This window comes from Microtus ochrogaster, linkage group LG12, assembly GCF_000317375.1.
Source record: "Microtus ochrogaster isolate Prairie Vole_2 linkage group LG12, MicOch1.0, whole genome shotgun sequence".
Classification (NCBI taxonomy): domain Eukaryota; kingdom Metazoa; phylum Chordata; class Mammalia; order Rodentia; family Cricetidae; genus Microtus; species Microtus ochrogaster.
In genome coordinates, this window is record NC_022036.1 from 5,327,498 (window position 1) to 5,349,121 (window position 21,624).

General features: G+C 43.3%; 1 protein-coding gene across 1 annotated transcript in view; it reads left to right on the forward strand.

Moving 5' to 3' along the window:
• Positions 1–701: 701 nt before the first annotated feature.
• Trpv5 (transient receptor potential cation channel subfamily V member 5) overlaps positions 702–21,624 on the forward strand; it is a 25,652-nt gene continuing 4,729 nt past the window's right edge. Inside the window, exons 1-12 of the mRNA XM_005363834.2 lie at positions 702–811; positions 4,042–4,139; positions 4,279–4,401; positions 4,901–5,038; positions 5,356–5,454; positions 5,557–5,729; positions 5,872–6,018; positions 8,166–8,378; positions 18,854–18,940; positions 19,037–19,113; positions 19,362–19,527; positions 19,725–19,791. Of these exons, the coding sequence (XP_005363891.1) occupies positions 702–811; positions 4,042–4,139; positions 4,279–4,401; positions 4,901–5,038; positions 5,356–5,454; positions 5,557–5,729; positions 5,872–6,018; positions 8,166–8,378; positions 18,854–18,940; positions 19,037–19,113; positions 19,362–19,527; positions 19,725–19,791 (1,498 nt within the window). The remainder of the gene's footprint in view (positions 812–4,041; positions 4,140–4,278; positions 4,402–4,900; positions 5,039–5,355; positions 5,455–5,556; positions 5,730–5,871; positions 6,019–8,165; positions 8,379–18,853; positions 18,941–19,036; positions 19,114–19,361; positions 19,528–19,724; positions 19,792–21,624) is intronic.

The following is a 21,624-nucleotide window of genomic DNA, read 5'->3' on the forward strand; positions in this document are numbered from 1 at the left end:
TTTTGTCTCCAGCCCAGGAGCTGAGAGAGCACATTCCTTCTTGGTACAGTGTCATCTCATTCGAAAGCAGCTCTGGCCGTGTTTCTGCTGCTCACAGGTCCATAGAAAGAGTACGTTCAATACCACTGACGCGTCTCTTGAAAAGCCATAAGAAGGCCAATGCAAGATGCTGTTTCGTAAAGTGACACCGCCTTATCATCATCCATTCCTTCTCCTACCTCACCCCTAGAAAGTGTCCCAGGATATCTCTACCCTCTAGTCATCTCAGTACCTGCTCTCCAACAGCAGGAGTCAAGAAAGAGCCTCTAGCAGTTGTCTGAGAGCTGCGCCCCAGGGTACCAGTTTCCCCTTCGTGATTACCTAGCCCGTTCTCCCTCCAAATTCCTTGGCCCAACCCCTCAGCCTCTCCCAGTCTCAGCTGCCCAGCCCACTGCCATGAACCAAGAATGCCCCTCCCCTTTCCCCCTCCTTGCTCCAGACTGCTTTGTGCCCCCAGGCTCATCTCTGGGAGGGTCTCCTCCCCTTCTCCCAGCAAGGTGGCTAGTTCTTCGGTGCACAGGCCACACACTCACGCCCCGCAGCCACCCACCACAGGCACAGGAGATATATTCACCTGAGACTCCACTCAGCAGACTAAGCTGAGACCCCAGACTGACTCCTTCCATCAGCTTTGCACAAGTTGCGAGCACTTGCAAGGAGACATGGGGGCCAAAGGGCCGTGGGTCCAACTCCAGAAACTTCTCAGATGGTGGCTCGGCGAACAAGACTGGTACCAGCACTTGGATCAGCTTCACATGCTGCAGCAGAAGAGGTAGGCTCCCGAGGGCACCCAGCCACCGCACAGAGTCTCAAGTCCTTGTGTACACAACCGTTCCCCTGAGGCAGCACTCAAACTCTGTGTCAGGCTCTTGCCTATTATTTAGCCCCTCCAGTCTCGCTGGTATAAAACTCCAGCTGGCCCATGGTAGCGGCAGTAGAAAGTATGGTGTTGTCTATACGGAGACCTTGAATACAGACGTAAAAGTAGAAGACAGGTAAATTGGTGGAGAGGCCAAGCCAGAAAAGGTTGCAGGGGGAGTAGGTTTTGTGGGGAAGAGATCAAATCTTCAGGTTTTGAAGTAGTCTTTGTTTAGAGGAGTTGAGGAAAGCTTGATCAAGGAGTTGTCATCAGAAGAATGGAAGCTGATGACCTGGGAAAGGGGGAGGAGAGGTTTAATTGCATGATGCCTGGAGGTGACCAACTGAGCAAGGCAGCTCAGGTGAGAACCGAGGGCTGAGTTCAGTTTTCCCTTTTAATGTGTCAGGCTTGCCGGAGATCAGGGAGATAACCAAAGGCCTTTAGTCCCGGGTTGCTGACCCATCTCCAGAAAGATCATTGCAGGGATGAGCTCTGAGGTCCAGAAGTCGGAAAAACTGTCCAGGCAAGGGGCCAGAGAGCCTCCCTCAGGTGAGCTCCGGCTCCAGAATGTTTGTGCGATTGGCTTCCCCTTGAGAGTGGGCTGGCAAATGGAATGAACTGAGAGCAGAATGCTGCTGCAGAAGATTCTTGTGTTTGGCTCAGTTTCCAGTTTGCCGCATCTTGAAAGTATTAATGATTGTGAACACGGAGTCTTGCGTTATTTTCCCTACTGAGTTCTGTGAGCACTCCGTTGATTCGCCGAGCTCCTCCCCAGGTTACGCAATGGGAACTTCGGTTTCTCCGCATTTTGCGCTAGAGTGCACCTAGGATAGTCTTTGAGTTCATTTGGCTTCAGAAATTTTCCTAAGTAAAGGTGCAGGGGGGTCAAGGGTTAGGATGGACAAAGTTTTATATCGTAGCCTCGAGACAGAGGGGTTAAACTCTGTAATCCAGCCCTAGCCACTCTGGGCTGGTCAGGGCCACAAGGCTCAACTGGGACCAAGAACTTGGGTGAGTTAGGGCAGGTTCTGACCTCTGACTCTAAGCTCCTCCTGGGAGCATTATGCTTGATAAAACAGTTTTTAACTACAAAGTTCCTTCTCCCTGGAGACAATGGAAAAAGAGAATCAGGGACTGAGAGACACGAAGAAGAAATAGCCATCTGTTTGTCTCCTATGCTTTCCTTATGGCCCCCAAATCCCTAGATCCACATTTGCCTTTGGAGCCTAGACTGTGTTGTTTAGGAAGACTGGCTTCGGCTTCATTTCCTATTCCACATATATCCAGGCAAAGTCAAATTCAAAGATTAACCCAGGGGCATTTGTAAGACCATCTCAAGCAGCTGAGAGTCCCAGTGCTCATTTCTCTTTGGTTGAAAACAAAGTATCTGGAGTCTTACATCTAAGGTCTAAGTCGGGAGGAAGGTGTGGCCTATGGGCTCCCCGCACGCACACTCTGTTCATAGCTGAGATATGCATTTGAACAACCCTGCAAAGGAGTGGTGAGAACTTGAGAGGGGACAAATGCAAGAATCCAGGGCTCAGCTTCACAGAATCTGTAAGGTCTAAGGCTAGCCCAAGTCCTTTAGTGGCTGGTCACCAACTCCCCTTGGCTACAGAGAGCAAGTCTAACTGAGCTGGAAGCGTGGGGATGTTACAGAAATGCCTCCTCCTTCTCATCTCCTTTCAGGGTTCTGACTTACTTATGTGGCTTTGAAGAAGTCCATCAGGCCTAAGGTCCTTTTTTCCCCCCACAAGAATACCCTGAAACCCACTGCACTCCCCAGACTCTTGTTCCTCAGGAATAACCCCATATATTTCATTATCAATTAAGTTATTCATCATTTTTTATTTAGTATGCTTTCATTAAAATATGATTATATCACTTTTTTCTTTCCTTTCCTCCCTCCTTTCTTTCCCATACCCCCCAAATTGATGGATCTTTTTCTTTAATTATTATTGTTTTACACACACACACACACACACAAGCACACACATAACTTGCTGAGTCCACGTTCATTCATTGTGTGTAAGTGATTTCAGGTTAACCAGGTTGTCTTAGACAAGCATTTATGCAGCTCCTCTCTGAGCAGTTGGTAATTGCCTGTAGTTCTTTGTCTAGTGACCGGACTCTGATATTTTCTCTATTCCAAGTTAACATGTCTATCGATACTGCCACTTATCAGGTCTTGTTTATGCAGCCGTTTATCGGGGATGCAATTTCACAGCAAACTTTGTGGCCCTCTCTGGTTCCTAGCAATCTTTTTGCCTTTTCTTCTTCTGTGTTTTTGAGTAGGAGTTGTATTGAAGATGTATTCATTGTGGCTTGTATCCCCATGTTCCATTGATCTGTGCACGGTGTCCAGTTGGGCTTTTCTGTGATGGTCTCTATTTGCTGTAAGGAAAATCTTTAATGAGAGTTGAGAGCTGTACTTACATGTGAGTGTAAGGATAATTATTAGAATATTGTTAAGAATCCCACTGACCTAGCACAGTGGTGGTAGTGGACTCTCTCTTCTAAGATCTATGACCTCACTGGCCCCATGAAGTTGGTTGGCTATTTCTAGCACCAGACATGATTTCTGTCCTGGTAATTGAACCTTAAGTCCAATTAGACAGCTGTGGGTTACTGCAAAGATAGGCGTGTCATGATGGCACCTGTAGGGATACCTTGCTGTGCTGGTCAGTGTTGTGGTTCATAGATGTCACTGCTGGACAGGACTCTTGATTGCTTTTGTTTGTTGGCAACTTGCACAGTAATTTCTGGTAGACCAGGAGGCTTCCAGGTTAAATCTTGCTTGAATAATCTGAGGCCTGTGTCCTAACTGCAATGTTTTCAACCATATGAAGAACTGTCCTGTCTATCTAACCACTTACAGCTAACACTCAGGCCACACACAAGTCTTCACTTTCTGGGAGGAATTACAGTGAGAGGAACCACAAAGGAAATCAGAGTAGCCTTAAAATGAGATCTTGCCTTAGTGTCTTCTCATCCTTTGAAACCAATGAATAACTCAAGAGCAACAAATTGATTTGTTACTGTGTACTGTGAGAGCCGTGACCACCCTAGAGAATGGTTCTGCTTCCTCTGACCATGGCCTCTCTGTGATGATCCCTAATGAACTTCTACTCATCTTCTGCCAGTATTTGGGAGTCTCCACTGCTCCGAGCAGCCAAGGAAAATGATCTGTGCACACTTAAGAAACTTCAGCATGACCAGAACTGTGACTTCCGACAAAGAGGTGAGATCTGAGATAGATGGATAGAGGTGGCTTTGGAAAGGGCTGCTTGGAGAGGCTCCTGATGTGTTTCTGGAGTCAGGAGCCTCTTCCCTGAGAGAGACTGGCAAATGTTTGGTATTCTTGCCTTGTTTCATTCCAGCTGCCCTGGGGGAGACAGCGCTGCATGTAGCAGCTCTCTATGACAATCTGGAGGCCGCTACAATGTTGATGGAGGCAGCTCCATACCTGGTCACAGAGCCTACACTGTGTGAGCCATTTGTAGGTGAGGCAGCCTTACAGTAGTTCAAACCTGAACCTGATGTGGGTGGGTAGACTGGGCTAAAATGCATCTGTGTTGGGTGGGCTCAGGGAAAGGGTGGAAGTGCCTCATGAGTTGAGATAAAGACAAGACTCTAGATCGTGGGTTTTAACTTCCATGGTTCCATTTTAGTTGTTCCATATTTCCATATTTCTCTTTAGGTTTCTCAGGGCCCCTCAGACCATAACTCCATAGTTCTCTCTGTCCCTCCTTTCCCCCTTTCCTTCCCTCTCTCCCTCTCTTTCTCTCTCTCTCATTCTCTCTGCAACCTTAGACTGTTCGTATGTGTAGCAATCCCTCAATAGATGAAGAATAGAGGCACTGACCCAGGAGCCCTTGGTCCCTGGCTACTCTGCAGTCTACAGCAGAAGTTTGTGTGGGGAGCCCTCAGGGAACTTCTGTAAAGGGCTATGGGGTGTTGTGCCCCAGACAGAACCGTGACACACAGCTCTCTCTGGGCCAGGTCAGACTGCACTACACATCGCAATTATGAACCAGAATGTGAACCTGGTCCGAGCCCTGCTTGCCAGAGGGGCCAGTGTCTCTGCCAGAATTACAGGCTCAGCCTTCCAACGCAGTCCCCACAACCTCATCTACTATGGTGAGATCCAGGGCCAAGCTCAGAGAAAGGGGAGATGGAGAGTTGGGTTGGACAAAAAGAGAGAGGTTACGGAGGATCTTTTCCTTCATTCCCTTTTTGGAGAATCTGGGAGGGTATAGTTCTTCTAGGACTTAGAACCAGAGGCCAATTCCCTCCACAACATTCTGTGCTATATTTCCCTGAGGTTCTGCTGGGCAAGTGATCCCAAGCCACAAATTGACTTATGGGAGGAGGAGGCAGTTGTTGGGCTAGAAACAAAAGTCCCTCTCCTCTTCTGATCCTGCTGTCTCCTGTCTCCTATCTTTTTGTGTCCACAGGAGAGCACCCTTTGTCCTTTGCTGCCTGTGTGGGCAGCGAGGAGATTGTCAGGCTGCTCATTGAGCATGGAGCTGACATCCGGGCCCAGGACTCCCTGGGTAAGAGCTGGGATGAGGAGAAAGTGCTGGGTGCTGGGTGTGAGAGGATGGGGGACAGGGAGTGACTCATCAGGGGACCTGATGCCAACCCGTCTTCCCCAGGAAATACTGTGCTGCACATACTCATCTTGCAGCCCAACAAAACCTTTGCCTGCCAGATGTACAACCTGCTGTTGTCCTATGATGGGGGAGACCACCTGAAGTCCCTGGAACTTGTGCCCAACAACCAGGGACTCACCCCCTTCAAGCTGGCTGGAGTGGAGGGCAACATTGTGGTGAGACCCATGCCCTAAGTTGTCCTTAATGACTTTTCCCTGTCTACCCCATCACTGGTGTAGGTAATTGACTTGGTCCATAGGTAGTCTCTAGACCATCTTCTAACACACTCACCATTCAAAGCTTTGCTTTCTCCGCCAGATGTTTCAACACCTGATGCAGAAACGGAAGCACATCCAGTGGTCATGTGGGTCACTGACGTCTTCCCTCTATGACATCACAGAGATTGACTCCTGGGGAGAGGAGTTGTCCTTTCTGGAACTTGTGGTTTCCTCCAAGAAGAAAGAGGTATGGATGTCATAATGGTTCCAGAAACTTCATGTGAGAAACACATCTTGAGATATTGCTTGCTTTTTCATCTACTGAGACACTTTGATCCCAAGATACCTTACAGCCTTACATAGATAGAGACCCTGTCTGTAGGAGAAAATAGTTTCCATAGGTACAAATATTATCCAACACTCATCTTCTGAGATCACTTTTCCCCTCTGGGCTCTACTCTCTCTGTTTATTTATCTCATTTTAACCTTTCAGATTAAGAATCTAACTTGGAATCACTTCCCTCTCTCCCTTTCTCACTCCTTCCCTCTCTCCCTTCCTCCCTCCTTCCCTCCTTCTTTACCTTCCTTCCTTCCATCATTTAGCATGTTAAGTACCTGCTGCATTGTCCCGGACAATACACAAGAAACCAAGGGGACAGATAAGGCAAAAACATATATCTTTCTAGCCAACTTCTTTAAATTTGGGTTGTTCTCATAAACTGCAGTTGAGTTTGATCTGTTCCACGATGGGGGTGCACACTGCTCACAGGAGCAGCGAAACAGAGGTGGGAACAATTCGGGCTGGATGTGATGAAACACATCCACAGCCAGATGCGGAGGAGGGAAGATGAAAGATAAGGTGAGCAGGCAGCTGAAAACCTAGGAAGAGGCAGATTCAAAACAAAGCCATAGGCAGAAGTGTTTTTCCAACCTTTGAGGGTAGAGGGAAGAAGAGTTTCAAGATGTGTTTGACAGCCCAGACAGGAAGTTGAAGGAGTGCTCAGAGAGGAAGTGTATCCTTCCCCTCGGCACTCTAGGGGGAGCTGTGTGTCACTAGGAAGAAGGGAAACAAACAAAAAGCCCCAAACAAACAACAACAAAACCCTGAGTTTTGCATCAAACTTTCCAGGGATGGAACAGCACAAAGACAGTCAGATATAATAGAGTAAATGGACAAAAAGGAAGAGTCGAGAGTGAAGAAAAGGCCTCTATCTTCAGGAACCTATTGATATGGTTCAAACTGAGTTTCTGTTGACTATCTGCTCTATGACAATTTCCTAAGAACCCTTCTAGAACCACAAATCTTGAAAGATTATTCTAACTAATGAGCAGAAGAAAAATTGAACTCTACTTTGTATGGATCTGGAAAATCCTGGAAGCACCTGAAGTTTGAGCAAGTTTTCGTAGACCCCTATGGATAATGTAGGTTCTGCAACCACACCCCATACTCTTTGGTGTCAAGTATTAGCCACCTGCATTCTCCTCTGGGTTTTATGTGGCCTGCAGCAGCTACTTTTCTCTAACACCACCTGTCTGGCTCCCGCTTTTATTGCTTGCAGTCGTCCATCTGAAGATCAGGATTTTTCTATTTTCTGGCAAAAATAGATTCTGTGGTTGGGGGCTCCTTCGGCTTCCTGCCTGGATTGTTGAGGGTATCTAGAAACGGTCTTTCTTCCTCCCTCCACTCTCGAGGGAAATTTTCTTACTTCCCCAATCTTTTATGTTTTACTTTGAATTTGCCTCTTTCTGGCTTTTCTGATGTCCTATCCCATCCACGTTGTTCTCTCCGTTGCATCCTGCCGTTTACCTCTCTCAGAGCGGCCGTCCCATCTGGCTTATACTATTACTACATCCTACTGTCTCCTGTACTGCTCTTTGTCAGTCTAACCATACCTAGTGCAAACTGAACTATTTTCCTGCTTAGAATTCCCAACTTCTTTCTGTTACATTTAGAAAAAATATCAAACCCCCTCTTGTGATGTCTACAGGGTGTCTGCACAGCCACCTTTGTTATTGCTTATTTCTCTCAGGCCATTCCCATCCATGAGTCTCAACAGATGCTCTCCTAGTCCCAAGCATGTCTTACCTGCAAAGGGGCAGTGGCTTCTCAGATCTTCCTTTCTGAGTGACTGCTGCTATTTGTGGAATAACCTTGCCTAAATGTCCCTTCAGTCACATAGCTACTATGCATCTATTGGAGCCTCAGTGCTGCTGTGTGCGCTGTGTTTACTACAGTGAGCAAGTGCTTCTCCAAAGCACTAGTGCAAAACCTAGCACAGAATGGAAATTCCTAGCCTCCTGTGAAAGAAATGAATGACTGTCATCTGGATCGCAACTCGGCGCTCAACTCTGCATCACCATGCTGTTCACTCCGCACTGTCCTCTTTCTGACAGGCTCGCCAGATTCTAGAACAGACCCCAGTGAAGGAGCTGGTGAGCCTGAAGTGGAGGAAGTACGGACAGCCTTACTTCTGCCTCCTGGGTGCTCTCTACATCCTCTACATGATCTGCGTCAGCACATGCTGTGTCTACCGGCCCCTCAAGTTCCGTGACACCAACCGCACATATTCTCGCGATAATACCATCATGGAACAGAAAACATTACAGGTACATCTTCTGCAAAGGGGTGAAAGGGAATGGTGGTATGGTGTAGTGGTGTTGGAGACCATGTTGATGCTCTCCAAAAAAGACACTGGCCACAGGCCCAGGAAGTTGCCAGCACCTTGTTACTAATGTAGGAGTTAGACAGGAGCTAGGAGGGCACAGATGGAGCCTCAGCAGGAAAAGTTTCCAAGAAGCTACAAAATCCCCCCCCTTCTCTCTCTTACACACACACACACACACACACACACACACACACATACACACACACACCTTTTTAAAAAGTGTTTGGTGTTTCTAACCTTGCATATTTGAGAAATTCCATTTAATTTACCAAGCAGTTCCTCTCTGTAGTGGGTTGTCTAGATCTCTGTTGTAGACTCCTTAGAAAGATCTCAGAAGGGGGCAGCAGTTGAGTATGAATCACCTCGACAGGACCTGCCATTTCATGGTGTCCTGAGGAGTTCTGGGGAGCTAAATATGGAAAAATAAAGGTGCAGAATAGATTAAAAATCATGCCAAATAAAGCAAAGTCTTCTCTTCCAACAAAATGCAGATTCTGAAGAGAAGCTTTGGAATATGTGGTCAACCAGTAGAACACCATCTGAGGGGTTTTTCTATGAAACCCTAAAATTTTTGTGCTGGTGCCCTGAAATAGTCCCCCCAAAAAATAAGGACAGAAGAGAAAGAAAAGAAAGAGCTGTGTAAGCTAAGGAAGCACTGAGTGCAGAGGTCACAGTTACACCAGTGGCTCTCAGTCACATGACCCTTTCACAGGGGTCACTTGTGAGACACCCTGTGTGTCAGATATTTACACTATGATTCATAATAGTAGCAAAATTATAGTTATCAAGTAGCAATGAAATAATGTTATGGTTGGGGTCACCACAACGTGAGGAACTGTATTAAAGGACCACAGCATTGAGTAGGCTGAGGGCCACTGGTCTGTGCAAAGACGAGCCATAGGAAGAGTTCAGCATAGATAAGACAGGGGGTGATTTTGTCTCAAAGAGAAGATAAATTTCATGTAATCAAAAAGCAAAACCTTGAATTTTGGGCTTAGATAAAAGTAGTACACAAACAGGGAGGAGAACCCCAAACTAGGTGAAGATATTCCACCTTTCTTATTTCTAATTTTTTATATTTTCTCTCCTTTTCTATATCTACTTATCTACATATATATACACATATATGTGTGTATACAGAATATATGTATATAAAATAAATGAGTTGCATTTATGTTTTTACTATGTATATTACATCTCAGATATGAAATAAGATATATGTACAATTAACTTGACTTTAATATGCTGTATTATGCAACTGTAAAAGTTATTCTGAGAAAGAAGAGAGGAGAGAAGGAAAGACAGACAGACAGACAGAAAGGAGAGAGAGGGAGAGAAAGAGGGAGCTTATTTTATCTCAAAACACAAAGCAAATGATGATACTGCCAGAATAGCAGAGCTAGATATAGGTGCTCAGAAAAAAATTTTTCCCCATGGCTCCATTTGCGCATGGAAGCTCTGGCCAAATACAAGCAAAGAGACGTTTAAGAAAAAGAGAACAACACTAATGATAATTAGGAGGTTCAAGCAAGTGACTAGCAATGGGGAAGAAAACATAGCCATGAGCAAACAGAGTAGATAGGATTTCCCATTATCTCTGCCCCTGTGTCCTCCCATGTGTTCCCCCAACCTTTGTCTCACACCAATACAGAGATTACACACTGGCAATAACATATGAGGTTCCACCCTATCTGCACTTTGGCGATGCTGAGTAATTAAGTACAACTAAGTCTTACGTGTCTTTCTCATTGGGGCAGTGTGAATTAAGCATAAACATGTTTCTTTGACGTAGGTAGACTAAATTATGTTTGAAAGATCTTTTCCCTTTACCTCCAGACTAAAAATAGCATTATTATAGCTAAGTGCCCCAGCCATCCTTCTTTCATTTCTCTTACTCCTTCTTTCTTCCTCCTTAACATCTTTGTCATTCTGAACAAAATAGAAGATTCTTATTAAATATTATTACCTTGGAAATAGGTTAAGGAGTAAGAAGGTCAAAGATACAGCAATAAGGGATTTAGATAACAATATAAATAAATGAATGGTCCCTGTTCTTTGGTGTTAAATCTTTAAGCCTTGGATCTGAGTTTCTAGAACATTCTGGTTCTAAGTCAGTTTAGATAGGATGAGAATTTATCACCATAATTTGGAATATTTTACTTTCACATCGTATTACTCCTTGAATAATATGAAATTCTCTCTTTTTTTCTATTTGTATATTACTTGAAAGCCTCAGAAATACAAAGGTTTAAAAACATGCTCTCTAGACTTGAATTCAATTGTTGACCAATTAGTTACTTTGGGGAACTTTTTCTTAAATAAATGAATACTTAATAGCCAATGACACTAGTCATGCTGGAGACACGGGGCTCTCAGTAACTCTGGGGACTCCCGTTGTAGATCTTTTAGGGTCTGTGGAAAACACTGGGCACGAGGACCTTAAAGAACTATTCTAGTTTCATGTGTGGGAATTTATGTGAACAATCGAGTAGCTGCACGCTGGAAATTTGGAATAAAGGGGGAAAATCCTCTGTTTCTGTGAGACAGCATAAAGTGCATAAAAACTGAGCCATGTAAAAAAGGAGCTAATTTAGCTCCACTCAAATGTTGGTGTGTCACAGTGACCATAGAGTTTTCAAGTAATTGAGAAGTTCAAGGTTTGAGAGCTAGGCTTCTTGGATTTTAATGTGAACTCTGAAATTAAATAGTAGGGTGACTGCTAGTTAATTGTATCACTTTCTAGATGTGTGTTTTGTAAGTAAGACTACATATTACAGGCTTGGGAAGCTAGGAAAAATACAAGTCCTTGTGCTACAAACCAGACCTAAAATTTTAGAACTTAAGAAGTAGAGACCTGGCTTTGGTCTTTTAAAGAAATTCAAGTGACTGATATTCAGGTAGGATTGAGAGCTACCAGACTCCATCCTGGAGGTTTGTTTCTAGCTTTCCAGTCACAGGGTTACTTTGACTTTTGGTGTACTATTTGTCACGAGAACATTGACTAATGCCCACCATTATCACAGGGCATGGTTATGGTTAGGCATGCCCTTTTTCCAGCTTTCAAGTGGCTTGCTTGATTTTATACACAAAGTACCTAATCTAGAGTATAGTCTAACTAGAGCTATACAGTAAGATTATCTATCTATCTATCTATCTATCTATCTATCTATCTATCTATCTATCTATCTATCTATCTATCTATTTATCTATCTATCTATCTATCCCTTTCATCTCCTAGAAAAATTTCTGTTGAGTTCTCTTTTGTTGTTTTTTTTTCTTTTCTTAGGAATATTTCAAAACTTCATGAAATAAATAATGCTAAACACTAGTGTGGATACTAGAAACTCAACAACCATCGTCTGAGCAAAATACAATGTAGACAGAATTCTTGTTTAAGAATTTATAGATTGATGTACATTAACAAAATTAGCATATAAATATGTTTTGTTACAAGTTGCTTAGCACTAAAATTTTACCCAGAGTTAAGAAAAAGGACACAGTGTTAAGATAGCATATAGCATCAGCCTGGTTCTTTTGAGGGACAAACAAAGATTATAAAGAATCTTCTGCCCTGAGCTGAGGCCAAAATGAAAAGAGACTTTTAGCCAAGGAGAATGCATATACACAGAGCCTAAGGCAGGGAAATTCTCTTCAGGGTCTAGGAAAAAAAGACTGATCAAAAACACAGAGAACTGAGCAAGTTGCCACCGATGAGGCTGTGAAGGCAGATCTTTCCCAGTTTGTGTGGTGCGTTCCTGTACGTATTTGGCGTTAATCTTCACTGTCAAATTTACAGAATGCTTGGAATTTTAAATATGAAAATAACTCAGTCAAGGTGGCCTGCTAATCTCTACACAGCTTATGTAAGCCTCAAACTCTTGGCCATCCTCCTGTCTCTGCCTTCTGAGTGCTATGATTAGAGCCCTGCCCAACCCAGCTGGATAGAATGATGGGCATTAATAAAAATCCTCATGCCAAATTGTGTACCAGGATAGGAAACAGACTAGAAATGACTAAGACAGACATTATGAGGAAACCAATCAGGTGCCTATTATAGTTTACCATGCAAGAGAGAATGGTCAATTTGCATAATGATCTCAGAGGGAGGTGATGAGGAAGAGTTCATATCAGGAGATTCAGTGATGGTAAAATAATCATTTCTTTGTGACGAATGTGAACAGTGAGGGGGGAAAACAATTTTAGGAGTTATAAATGGTTTTCTATCTATTTTAAATCATTGATTTGACATAGTCAATATGATTATTCCATATGCCCTTTTCTCTGGAACGTTCCAGACAACCCGGGGCACCATAGCCCTATAAAAACCCACCTGATCTCCAATTCTGTACAATTCCTTGTTCAAGGCTCCCAATCAGCTCCCTGTGGAAGAAGCATCCCAATTAAAGCCGGGGGAGGAAAGAAGAGAAACAGGGAGCCCGAGAGCTAAAAATATCCTCTCCCAAGTACTTACTATATGTACCCTGAACACACTCGTCAAGCTTTAGAGACCCTGTTAAGCTCACATGACGTTTCTGGCAGTAAAGCTGGGGTAGGATCATAATGTTTCATTTTTAATAAGCTACAGGTAAAGATGATGTGGTTTTGTAGATTGCCTTTTATACGTCAAAGCATTTTATCATTTAAAGTTCCTCTTACTCATAAATAAGATGAGCAGCATTGAAACAGTGGTGGCTACAAATCTAAAAGATATTAAGCACTTTGACAAAGACATTTGGTTGGAAAAGGTAGTGTAGGCACTAGTAGACTTCAAGTGCCTATCATCTTAGAACCATGAATTATAACTACAGAAGCGGGCAGTTTCCTGCTCCCGAGTCATATTCTATCTCCTAGGTTCTCTTTTTCTTTGTAGATGCATTGCATGTTCCAGACAACCTCTAGGCTTTGAACTAGCTCAGGTCCACCACCCTCACTTTTTATATAGAAATATCGTAAAAGTGAGCATACCTTAAGTGGGGGAAGAAGATCAGATACGGAATACCTCCCACTCCCAGCTTCTGAGCTACTCTCTGATCTCCGGTTTTCGTAATCACCACTATTATTTTTATGTAATTAGCCTATGAGATAGAGAGTAAATCATACTTTTTTGGAAATGGGTAATTGGTCTTAGACCAACGTAGAAATCAGTTTTATTCAGTGTTGGAAAATGAGAGAGGTGTTGATCTCCAAACCTTCTCTGCAGTTGCTCAGGTACAAGATTTGACGAAAATGTGTAGTGTGCGGGGCAAGAAGACTATGTGTTGGGTGATATCTTTCATGCTACGTGGAGTCTGCACCATCCAGAGCACCCCTCCTTTACTTATTTTCTGATCAAAATATTGGAATGGATCTTAACCTTCTGGGGCTAATTTCTGTAGTTCTTTACACACGTAGACAGACTGCTTGTTTACAATTTAAAGTTCTCAGGCAATTCCGCAGTTCCGCACACTTGAAATGCAGAGCTAAGGACAAATGAAGATGACTCGGTAATGGGCAAAGGGCGAAGGGAAAGGATGTTGGACAGCGCTTGCCAGGGTGAGCCAAGATTGTGAGCTCTGGGTCAGACTGGGTTATATAGTGAGATTCTGTGTCAAATGAAAAAGCTAAGCATATCAGAACAAAGTGAAACAAAACCGTGAAGGTGGGGGGCCAAACCTTAGGAGGAAAACTAACAAGGAGTGGTCGCTGTTCCTTAATGACTTCCCAATCAAGCTTCCTTAGGCAGGGTCATAAACTGAGAGGGTGACATTTCCTGGGGAACAGGGTCACACTCTCCTGAGGCCAGCAGTCCTTACCACTAGATATGGAATACAGAATACAAACAATTAAAGAAAAACAATGAGGGGACCTAAACTCTCCTGAGATCCTGCTTTGCCTTTGGGTTGTGGTAAACACTTGCCTATAAACATTTGACCGTCCTGTTCAGGAAGCTCTCTGTTCAATTCAGAAAATCAGAGCAATTCTCCACCAACGGTCAGTGGGGCCCTTTGCAAGTCTGATCTGGGGGGAGGTGGGGAGGAATCCAAAGCTTGAGGTAGGATTTTTTTGTGCTCTGGGACAGGCAGTACTGCTCACTTTTCCCCACACAGTGAGCACACAATGCTTTTACCTCACTGTTGCTTCATGCTCTGCTGTACCCTTGCCTAAGTGTTTTACCCGGGAGAGTCACTCATTAGGACAAGCTGGTCAATGAGATATGAGTGACCAGGGATCTGGTTATGGATAACAATTAAATTCCAGGTTATGACAACTCCTAAAATTCCTGTCTGTTAAGAATTCTTAAAATTCGAAGCCATGTGGCCATGACAAAAATTCTGGTTATTTGTAGGAAATACTTACTTTCAGAGGAGTAGAGTGGAGTGTCTTTTAGGTTTCAGGTGACCTTGACCAAGGATGCTGGTAGTCTCAGAAGAACTCAGTCAGGTGCCATCTTTTCAATTGGTTTACTTCCAAACAGATTTCTTCGTCCCCACTTACTGATTTATTTCCCTCTTCAGTCCGCAGGGAAAGCTGTCTCTCTGATGTTTCCGCAGGCCCCCTTCCTTCTTGGCTTTCTTACTGAATGAATACTTTCCCACACTGCTGTAAACCCTGGATAAAAAACTAGGAGTGAAATGCTAATATCCTCAGGGTGCTCAAAGAGATCTGAGCACACAACACTTCAGTGCTCAAGATGCAGCCTATGAATCAGGGCAACACCAGTTGCCCACAGGGGGCACATCTGAGCTAGCTGCAGGAGGGCATTAAAGGAGAACCTAGATGAATGTTGCCCTGAATTGAATCCTGAAGCATGAGGAACGGTGTACTAGACAGATGTGGTGTCAGAGGTTTCTTAAGAAAAAAGTACATTGTGCTTTAAGACCTGGTTATCAGGATCCCATTGGTCTATCTTCAGTCCACACACAGCATAAGAACATAAGACCGAGGATAGAACAGTGAGTTTGTAAACCACGTTTGTTAATCTAGGTTTTATATTTGATTCTTTCCTCACAATGAATTTTGATTAAAAGCACAAATACACACAATTTCAAAAATCAAAGGACAGTGCTGTGTGTGATGACACACACCTGGAATTCTAGTGTTCAGTGGGTAGAGGCAGAAGGACCACCGTGAACTTGAGGCTAACCTGGTCTACACAATGTGTTCCAGACCAGCCAAGGGTTACCATAATAAGACCTTGTCTCAGGAAAAACAAAAACCAAAACAAACAAAAAGAATCAAATCAAACAAAACATCAGTTGCCTCTTGGCCTATAGCTCTTGGTCTTCCCCCTTCATGTCTCATCTCAGGGTATCAACCAGGTTTTACCCTTTCTCGGAGGAGCACCTTCTTTTAACTCAGTATGTTAATCCTGTCCAGACACTATGTAGCAACTTTCCACTGGGATAAGTATTTAGGGAACACTCTCTTAGTCCATCTGTGCTTTTATCCTAAAGGCACTGGACAGCTAGGAAAGGCATGAAACAGAAGTCACGTGATAATGTTCACATTTCCAAAAGATGAATCTTGAAACTTGAAGGGGAGTGGACTAGAGAGCTGCAGGGTAAAGAAGATGATAGACAGCAGTGTGTTTGCCTGGAGGCATTAGGTCCCAGGAAATGAAAAAAAAGGAAGCATTGTAAGAATGCAGCGGTGCAATGAACAGGGCTGAGACTGAGTGGTTGTGCTAACTTAAACACGGTTTAGTATACACGACCTTGATCCCCTAACCTTTCCTTGAAGAACAACACATCTAAAGAACTGTTTTGAGAACAATTCCTAAAGAATAAAATTCTAAAGCTTAAAAAGGTAAATTCATTATTTGTTTAGGCTTAGTTCTAGGGAAGCTTAGGATAGTTGATTAAGAGGGGCAGTATCTTCCTGAGACAGCAAGGATGTGTCAATGAAATCCAAGGTCTCTGCATCTTTAAAAAAAATGACCCATTTTCTTAACACTGTAACAGTAACTATTCTAAACAACAAAAAAAAATTGTCAGTATGAAACACTACAATCAAGGGCTAATGCTTTAAGTGCCTGAAACCGTTATTACTAAGACACATTTCACATGCACGCCCCCCCCACAGAAAATAGTTTTTTTTAAGACAAAAAAAACCCACTTTTTTGTTTACTGGTATTGAAGAACAGAAAGAAGTGAGCTCACAGAAGACCCCATACTCCACAGCCTGATTTAAGGGAGGTGCCATATATAATACCTGCATCAAAATACTCGAGCAAAAGCGTACAGTTTCTGAATGCCTGTCTGACTGGTGGATTTGTGCTGGGTAACCCCTCCATGTAAAGGAATCTGCAGAACAGGAAGAGAAGGGCTGATGGAGTTGGGCGGGGAGCCTAGCAAGAGAGATTGGTTATGGTTTGCTGACAAGTTCCCTATTTTTTATCTAAAGCATAGGTGCTGTCATTGCTTCCCTGGCCTCTAGGGGCACTCTGATCGTCTCAGAGTTTTCTAGGCCATCTTCTATCTTCTGCTCCCCTCCTTTCCAAACAAGGTCTACCTTTGTCCAGGTCGGACTCAAATATGTCAGTCACATGGTCAAACAATGGGCTTGAACTCCCGACTCTCTTGAATCCACCTCTCAGTTGCTGGGATTTGGCCTTTAACTCACAATCTTTCTACCTCAAGATCTGGGCTGCTGGGATTACAAACTTTTACTACCAGACTTTGCTCAGTTTCTCTTCTTAACTGAAACAAGGTTGATGGCATTGTCTGGAACAGTGGTTCTGAAACTGTGGGTCACAACCCCTTTGAGGGGATCAAATAACCCTTCCGCAGGGATCACATAAGACCATGGTACATCCTGCATATCAGATATTTACATTTCAATTCATAGTAGAAGCAAAGTTACAGTTATGAAGTAGCAACGAAACTAATTTTATGGTTGGGGGTCCCCACAACGTGAGGCACTATAGTAAAGGTCATAGCATTAAAAAGAATGAGAACCCCTGATCTTGAGTCATTCACCAAGATATAAAGTTTTAAAAAGACATTTGACAATTTTGTTCAAAATCAGATTCACTTGTCTAATTTCTGCACTTAAAGTTATTTCTAAAGTTAATGTGTTTACTATTTATTTTTCCACTTACCTACACTGTCTAAAAATGATTTGGCATGCTTTACAGAAAGATAACTATGATCGAGGCGATCAATAATAAAAGGACACAGTCTGTGAACTGAATTTCAGTGGAGAAGGAAGAGAGCTCATAGAGCTGCAAGGACTGAGGATAAAATAAAGAAAACAAATAACCAGCAAGCAATGAACTCTGGAGCAGCCCCAGAGGTGCTCTAATTTGCTGGACTTAGATATATAATTCTATATTGGATTAGATATATAATATATACTTTATATATATGAAAGGGCATATATTCTTGTCTATATATGACTTTTTTCCCCAAAAAGCAGTCCAAAAACTTCCTTGTATTCTTGAGTGAGGTCATGACTTCTCAGTAGGTAAGGGTCATAGATGAAGCATTTCATCATCAAATCTGCAGGTCGTTGAAATAGGATGGTCTTCATCCCACCTTGACCCCAGAAACACCTTGACTTCTCAGGATAATCAGGGCCTTTCCAGAAAACTAAAATCCATATGTAGCCCTATTTCTATTCTATTCTGTATTACCAAATCAGTGAAACTACAATAAATATTTCTAGGGCTTTTTATGGTTTAAAGTATACTCCAAAGGCACTCCACCTATGTGACCTTCACATTATCTGCAGGAGGTAAAGCAGTAGAGTTTCCATCTTCCGGATGAGAAGCCATGAGTTCAAACATCTTCACTGTTGCAAGGCCTCGTTAGATTTATCAAGTTTGGGACCCATAATGGTCCCTGAATTCGGAGATAAGCTTATGATGTCTTAAAAGTGTGTGTGAGCCACAGTGAAGTTGGAGAACTTGGATTGTTTCCATGGCAGAAGCCATCATCCCTATCTTCTATGCTCACTTACTCACTTGGCATGCTTTGTTGTTTTGTCTGTTTTAATTTTGTCATTAGACAAGGTTTCACTGTGCAGCCCAAGCTGGCCTTGCCTTCGTGTTCTGTTGTTCTATCTCTTGAATGCTGGAACTGCAGGTATTTACCACCATGCCCAGTATTCCATTTGGTCATTTTGGTGATTTGAAAGGTTCTCTTAGCTGCTTGATGCATTATGATTTCCAAATCATAACTCACAACACATATAAAGGAGGAAGCATTGGCATGGAATAAACCTAGTCATTAGCATATAACATTATAAGAAAATCTTGGGCATGTAATCTCATGTCCTGGTCACAAAATTAGAGTGGAAGTTACAATAGGGTGAAGGTGATAGTGATAGAAAGAGCTCTTCCTTTTCTTGGTCACATATTGATAGCTTTAGATAGTAGGTCAAAGGTTACAACTCTTTACATTAGGAAATGTTTCTTGTCCTGATTACCTTCCATAGGAAGCATATGTGACTTACCAAGATAATATCCGGCTGGTCGGGGAGCTGGTGACAGTCACTGGGGCTGTGGTTATTCTGCTTCTAGAGGTGAGTATCTGGGGAGTCTGGGATAAAAGCAATCCACCTAGGTCCCATGTTGAATTGCATTCTGTATTTTCTTTTTGCTTTATCATCTTTCCCTAGATCCCAGACATCGTCAGAGTCGGCGCCTCTCGCTACTTTGGACAGACAATTCTTGGGGGGCCATTCCATGTCATCATGTGAGTGTCTTCTTCTTTTTTCAGACCCTGCCTCCACTTACTAGAATCTTCCAGGTCTCTAGTTCACTTGCTGAGGTCTATATATCAGAGATTTCTGCCCAGTGAATTTGCATCTTTGGATTTATGTTTTAGCTGTTAAGACTTAGCTTAATGAATGTGTAGGTGCTAGCTAAGTCACCATCATGTTGCAGTAGATTCAAAATATTCCCAGCTCATACCTCACTTTTTGATTTCTGTTCTTACTGCAGCATTACCTATGCCTCCCTTGTGCTGGTGACCATGGTGATGAGGCTGACCAGTATGAATGGGGAGGCGGTGCCCATATCCATGGCCCTGGTACTGGGCTGGTGTAGTGTCATGTACTTTGCCCGTGGATTCCAGATGCTGGGCCCCTTCACAATCATGATTCAGAAGGTCAGTGCTTTACCAAACCTTGCTCTGATTAGGATACAGGACCTTCGTTCACAGGTGGAAGGGTGGGGAAAGCTGCAAAGAGAAATGCTTCTCAGAGCCTAGCTGGAGGCAGCACCGGGACACTCAGGTCTGCTGGCAACAGCTGCTCAGAGGCATGGAGAAAGAGTCTCTCCAACTTTCTTCTTTGCTTTCTGTAGATGATTTTTGGAGACCTACTGCGCTTCTGCTGGCTGATGGCGATGGTCATCCTAGGATTTGCCTCAGGTAAGAGCACTGCTTCTAGACTGTGAGATGCAGATCTTCTCAGTTCTCACTGTCACTTGGCTTCATTGCCGTTGCTTCCTATTGGAGTGGGTCTAAAAACATACCTTTGTCCATTGAAAGGGACCACCCAGGTTGGTTGGCCTGAAAGGTGGACTCATACGTTCTGAGCCATCAAGATTCAAGTCAGCCAACTGAGCCACAAGCCCCTTCAAAGACTATTGGAGGGACATCGGACACTGAAGAGTTGTAGCTATTTTAAATATTAGCAGGGAAATATGAGCAATGTCACGTTGAACTTTGCTATATTTATAGTGCAGGAGAAGAGATAAAAGTCATGCTATAAAACAGAAAGTTCCCTCCTTCAATATGTAGTCATATAAGGGATGAAGGAAAGGAGTGAAGCTGAGCAGAGGCACACATGCATTTGTTTCTCTCTCTGCTCTTGACGGGATGTGATGTGAGCAGCTGTTTCGAGTTCCTGCCTTGGCTTCCCCACACTGATGGAATGTAACCCGGGATTCTCAGTCAAATAAAATCTAGCTCCCCTAAAAAAATATATGAAGAAAAGGAAATGGTTGTAAAAAGAAAGTACATAATAAGAGTTTGGAGAGCCTGAGACATGGCAGAGAATGGAGACAGAGCAGAGCTGTGATGAGAGACTGAGAGAATGAGGACGTACAGGTTCAGTAGGGAGTGCCAACAAGCAGAGGAGGTGCAGAACAGGAAGAAAAAGCCACCAGAGGGAATAGAGGGAGCATTGGCAGGCACAAGAAAGTTCATATTCACAGGAAGAAGGTCAGGTTTGATTCATGAAAAACTTGCAATTCTGACTCAGTCTTCTGTGTCTCTAACTGGTTACCCATGCGAAGAGGGTGCACAGGAAAAATGATCTCTGAAGAACCATGCCCCCTTATCGCTACAGAACCTTATCACTATCGCTAGAGAATGCGCTGTTCAGTGAGGTTTTCCACAAAATGATAGATAAGAGAATGAATAGACATGCGCACACACACACACACACGCACACACACACACGCATACACACACATGCACACACGCACACACACACGCACACACACACATGCACACACGCACACACACACGCATACACACACATGCACACACGCACACATGCACACACACACATTCCTAACTTAAGTGTGAAAGGATTTATCTGTATAGAGTATTCTATAGCGTATTATATCCTGTGAGGCCTGGTGTAAGTTTTCTTCCTTGTCCGTACCCCAAATTTCCTTACCCATAGGTAGACTGTGATTAGAACAGCAGTTGATTCCTAAGGATGTCCTATACCTCTGTTCCTCCAAATGGTCATTCCGCACTTGTGGTTTTTCTGAAGGAAGCAAATATTTCATACAGACTCTTTTATATGCTCTTGGAATCACCTTGCCACACACCTCTGTATCCCATTCGGAAAAGACGCCATTTAAAGGACCTCAGGGTGTTGTAAGGACCCAGAACTGCCTGCCATGAGGTAGGCTGCACATCAATGAGACAGCTTCTCCATGATGGTCAAAGCTCACCTAGCAAATCTCAGAGAAATGGGTGGTTGTCTGGAAGTCAAAAGAGCCTAAAAAGAGCTCTCCCTTTAGCCTTATCACATGATCTGTTCTTTGATATTATTGGAGATTCAATACATTCTTTTAATAACTTACCTTTCAAATATTTGGTTTTCCAAAAGATAATAATCTGCTAGGTAATTTATGTACATATGTACACATACAATTCTTTTTGATGAATGGTTGAATGTTATCATGACCCAGAACAGTGAACTTAGTCAAGAGTCTTAAGTTTAACAGTTCTAAGGTAACTGTA